Source organism: Halyomorpha halys, unplaced genomic scaffold (assembly GCF_000696795.3).
Source record: "Halyomorpha halys isolate HHAL.00 unplaced genomic scaffold, Hhal_1.1 Scaffold1225.1, whole genome shotgun sequence".
Lineage (NCBI taxonomy): Eukaryota > Metazoa > Arthropoda > Insecta > Hemiptera > Pentatomidae > Halyomorpha > Halyomorpha halys.
The window spans coordinates 88902-94354 of record NW_027115738.1 but is presented as its reverse complement, the minus strand read 5'-3'; the positions used below and the strand labels follow the sequence as shown (position 1 = coordinate 94354).

Below are 5453 nucleotides of genomic sequence, written 5' to 3'. Positions count from 1 at the left end.
AGAGAGAGAGAGAGAGAGAGAGAGTGTGTGGGGTGGAGGGGGATGGAAAACTAGTAATAATCAACTATTTATTTATTTTATGCCAGCGTTTCGACCTGCCATTTAGGTCTTCATCAGATCTAGACTAAAAAGGTACACAAGGAAGGTAGTCAAGGTGAGGGTAAAAAAATGATGTAAAAGTTGAGGCAAACTAACAATCAAAAAATGTAAACAAAATAATGAATATAAAACATAAAGATGAAGATGAATTAATAAAGAATAATAAACTAACATAATAAAGAGAACAGATACATCATAATTGCAATAAAATTTATATACATCATAATTTTTTAATTTATGTATTAGTTATTTTAAATTTTTTTTAATTGTTTCATTTTTTTATTAAATTTGTAGACTGTTCTACTGCTATGATTGTTTTGTTGCTATCTATTGAAGATTTTTGTAAATTTTCTTAATTGATCAAACGGTTGTTGTGGATCACTGGAGGGTAGAGGTATGATGAGAAAGGAATGAAATAGGGGGAATTATATATTGGTCGTATTGGTAAATTATTATATGGCTTTGTCCGAAAAGGAGGAAAACTAATATATGTATAAAGGAAAGAAAAACATATATATAAGTATATTGAATTTGATGATTATTGTTTGAAAAATGAAATGAGGAGACAACTGATATTAAATAGAAGTAATAGGTAAATTATAATTACAGATTAAATAAAAATGTAACAAAGAAGCAAGAATGTGGAATGGGTAAAAGGTAGAAATGAGAATGGTTTAAAGATAATAAGATAATATAAACTTATTAGAAAATAAACACACAGTAACATAAAAATAGTAATATAATGAGGAGTAATAAGAAACTGTGTATCTGAAAAATACCTATAAGGTGGAAGCGTGAAAAGAGAAATGACAGTTGGAAGTATTTCAAAGAATGGAAAGGCAAGAGAGGAAGTACAAATTAGAATGAAAATAAATGCATAAAAATAATATAAAATAAAATTGATAATATTAAAAGGAAAAATACAATTATTATGAAGATAGTAACAGTATCTTCTCTCCCCTTCTTTCTCATGCTACTTAATGCCTTTCAGCGTGGATGTGCCTCAAACCACTTAGTCTACATATCTCGCTCTCTGGCAAGCATCTCCATCTGAGCCAGCGCTTTTCCTCTTTCCAGATCTAGTAATTGGATATGCTCCATATACAGGCTGTTCCAGGATTAAGTGGCTGAACTGAAAATATGAACTAAGAACCTCAAAACAAGAAAAAAATTTTCCTCTAAAGGTATGTCTGCAAACACTTTGTTCAGGAGATATTCACACCTAAAGATTTTCATTATTATGAATCATTTATGTTATATGAAATAAATAAAACCTATTTAATTGTTCTAATTACTTTATTAATTAAATGTAAACATTAAGATTAATATTAAAACTAATATTTTAATAGGTCCGCATTTCTTGCTCCCACGACTCTATGGGAGCACATTTCTGGAATTTCTTAATAATGATTACTATGCTTTAGTTGAACATATCCCACTACAACTGAGAGGAGACATGTGGCTTTGAATTAGATGGTTATCCTGCACATCACGGAAGAGGTCCACGACAATGGCTAAATGTTAATTATCCCACTCAATGGATTGGCCGGGCAGGACCAGTGGCTTGGCCTCCACGCTCTCCAGACCTGACACCACTAGATTTTTTTGTTTGGGGTGGCATTAAACAAAAAGTCAATGCAAGGCCGGTCAATGATATTAATTCCAACGATAATAATATTCAGTGCCGTTCTGCCACTGCTGCTGTTGAAGAAAGATACCAACTCTGTCTTAATGCTCAAGGAAATCACTTTGAACAATATTTAATATGAATTTAATTTTTATGTTTATTTGATAAAGTAGTAAGAAAAAATAAATAAGTTTTATTTATTTCATATAACCTAAATAATTCATAGCAATAAAAATCTTTAGGTATGAATATCTCCTAAACAAAGTCTTTGCAGATCATACCTTCAAGGAAATTTTTTCTTGTTTTGAGGTCCTTAATTCATACTTTCAGTTTGGCCACTTAACCCTGTATAGTAACAGTATGACGGTGAAATATATTGGAGAATATAAAGACAATTAAATATAATGGTGGAAAAAATAAACATAGACAAAAGTAGATAAATATACAATCAGATTATATGTATGGTAGTGATAAAATATTGTAGTTTGGAGTTATTTATTGACAATAAAAAAAAAAAAATGCTAAGATTGAACTTAAATTTTGAAATATCGTTATAGTTTCTACAAAAAGTAAACTTTGTAACCAAATAATGAAGAATTTGGGTATCATTCTAGGTTTAAAATGAAAATTTTATTTGCTAATCTTTATTATTAACAGAAAATTTAAAAACCCATTTTCAATTTTTGACATTATATATATATCTAACTACACCGCCTTCTCCAACCTTATCCAGGGGAGTAAATTCCCCTTCAAAGGAAAAGAGAAGCGAAATACAGAGTTAACCACATCCACCTTGTCCAGGTTTACAATGAGTTAAATAGGAATTTACCACATTTATGTTATTATCTGAAAAACCGTTCATTCTATCGCAAAAATGAGCAGTATATAAAATGTAGTAAATGCTTTTACTTCAATAACTTGTTTCATTACAACAAAAATCCATAAAACCCTTCCCTAGAAATTAGTTTAATGAAGAAACTCAAGGAAGATGAGTATAAAGTAAATAGAGAAGAAGACAGCCTATCAAGGCCCCTACTCCTTCTACTTTACCCATCAAGCCCCGCCTTTTTGGCTTGACTTTTCCACATAGCTTACCCCATATGCCCCTTCCAAATATCTGCCTATCTGAAGGATCTTTGGTAATTCTATCATTTCATCTGAGTTTTGGTATGCTACTTCGTTATATATCCTTTTATTTAAATATATATTTACATATACATATAACAAAATTAAATTAAAAATTACATGGTAGATTTAAAGATAAATGTAATAAAAATGCCTAGTACTCCTTAACAATATTCCAAATAATTGCATACAAATATTGCCATGAACTCCAAACTAAACTAATAAACATTTAGAAAATAATGTATTTTTAAAAATTTAAACTGAAGATGAATCCAGCAAGTTGGGCTTTTTAGACTCATGTTCAAGATTGATAGTCTGTGTTGCAACGTATTCTTCAATCCAAAGTTCAATATCATGCAGGAACAATTGGGACCATTCATTGTTCACTTCGATGAGCTCTAATACTCTATGTTGTACTTCAGTGAAATTATTCTCATCAGACTCTTCAGCCTCAAAAAATTTTCTGGTCTTCAAAAAAAAATAAAATATATGATAATTTTAAATAAGATATTGGATAATATCAATACAATATGAAGGATTTAAGTATCCTAGCAGGTAAAAACCCGAACACTCTTTGAGATTTTATAGGACCATAGGTTTTTCTTCTAGGAGTTCAAATGAAGTCATTTACAAAGGAAACCTATCTGAGTGGACCTAGAGGGGCCACACCAACACAGTACAAGAGCCCAAGAGGAAAAAAAAGGCAGTCATTTCACCCCACTTTTCGATTACTTTAATGAAAACTGTGCATAAATTGATGAGTCTGCCAAGTATACATTGGGGGAATAAAAAATGCCGGCTGTTTCAAAAAGTTAAAAATAATTAATTTTTCATCAGAGCTCTATATCGTTAAAACTACCAGCAATAGAAAATCTAAGAGAACATCATTTAAAGTAGAGTAAATTTGCTAAAATGTAACCCTAATAGAGTTATTTACGTTCAATAGGTCTCGAGATATAGCTTTTTAAAAAGCAACATTTCATGAAAATGTTGTACAGAACGCACTGAAAGATCAGAAGTTAGTGAATTTATTTTGAAAAATCTATATCTCAAAAACCATTTGACATACAGATGTATATTAGCATTCAAATTAAAGCTAGTTTCATGATCTATAAAGTAATTTATGACGTTTTCTTCCTAGGAGTAGTAGTTTTCATGATATGCTAAAACAAATTGATTTATAGTTGTTCAGACAAATTTTCATTTGCCAAATTTATATTCAAATGCAAATATCATAAAAATTACTACCCCTACGAAGAAGATAAGTGTCATGAACTACTTTATAGTAAATTAAATTTCCTTTATTTTGAGTGCTGGCAGACATATGTGTGTCTTATGGATCTAGAGATATATTTTTTCAAAAATCAAACATTTTACACGAACAACTAGAAATTAACATTTTGTGAGTTTATTTTGTCAAATATCATAAAAACTATTACTCCTACAAAGATAAACATTATCAACTATTTTATAGTAAATTTAACTAGCTTTAATTTGATTGCTGGCAGACATCTGCACTCCTGTGGTTTCTAAAATAAAGTTTTTCATAAATCAAACTTATTGTCCGAATAACTATAAATCAATTTATTTTAGCAAATATCGTGAAAACTACTATTCCTACAAAGGTAAAGGTCACAAAGTACTTTATAGTACGTTAAACAAGCTTTAATTTGAGTGCTAATAGACATAAATACGTCACATAGTTCCTGAGATATAGACTTCTCAAAATAAATTAACTAGCTACTAATCTTTCAGTAGATTTTTAAGAAATGTTGCTTTTTAAAAAGCCATATGTTGGGAACTATTGGACGTAAATAGCTCTATTAGGGCTCACATTTCAGCAAATTTACTCTCCTTTAAATAATGTTCTTTTAGATTTTCTAGTGTTGTTGGTAGTTTTAAGATATAGAGCTCCGAAAGAAAAATTAATGTTTTTTTTTTTAAGGTTTTGAAACAGCCGCCATTTTTTATTCGCCCTACATATACTTGGCAGACTCATCAGTTTTGACAAGTAATCATACATAGTTTTCATTAAAGTAATTAAAAATTGGGGTAAAGTAACAGCCTTCTTTTTCCTCCCAGCTCTTGTACTGACAGGAGTAGCAAAAAAAGAAATAATAAGGGATTCTAATACTCCAAGTGTGGCTCAACCATGAAGAACTGGTCTCCTAAATCTGCCCAGGTCTTGGGCAGCCAAGGGCCTGACTTAGTCAGAAATCTATTTTCTATTTTATCAAGTGAGGATTGACAATAGATACCAATCGCATCATATTTTATATTTTATTTGGTTATGAACAAGGGCCGGACTTTTATGCTATTAATTTTTTTTTTTACATACATTTTTAAACCTACTGATCAAAAATCTTTAAGAATCAGTGCACCCTAATGTAAATACCCAAGTTTTATTTTGCAAATTTAGACTATTTGAATAAAAAAAAAAATTAAATCATAAATTAAAATCTCAAAATAAAATCATTCATTAAATCAGTAATACAATTCATAAAACGCTACCTTCAATAATTCATTTTTAACAATAGCAAGTGTTATGTTCTCATTAGTTAACATTTTTTACTAAATAATTCAAAAACACTATCCAAATTAT

The 5453-nt window shown here is 29.8% G+C and overlaps 1 protein-coding gene across 3 annotated transcripts in view; it reads right to left on the bottom strand.

The window, feature by feature from the left end:
* Positions 1 to 3075: 3075 nt before the first annotated feature.
* LOC106688880 (glutamyl aminopeptidase) overlaps positions 3076 to 5453 on the bottom strand; it is a 35340-nt gene continuing 32962 nt past the window's right edge. For 2 of the 3 annotated variants that reach the window (XM_014433572.2, XM_014433573.3), the window contains exon 18: positions 3076 to 3319. In XM_014433572.2, the coding sequence (XP_014289058.1) occupies positions 3107 to 3319 (213 nt within the window). In that variant the 3' untranslated portion in view covers positions 3076 to 3106. The remainder of the gene's footprint in view (positions 3320 to 5453) is intronic. The other variant, XM_067052751.1, reaches the window with a different exon arrangement.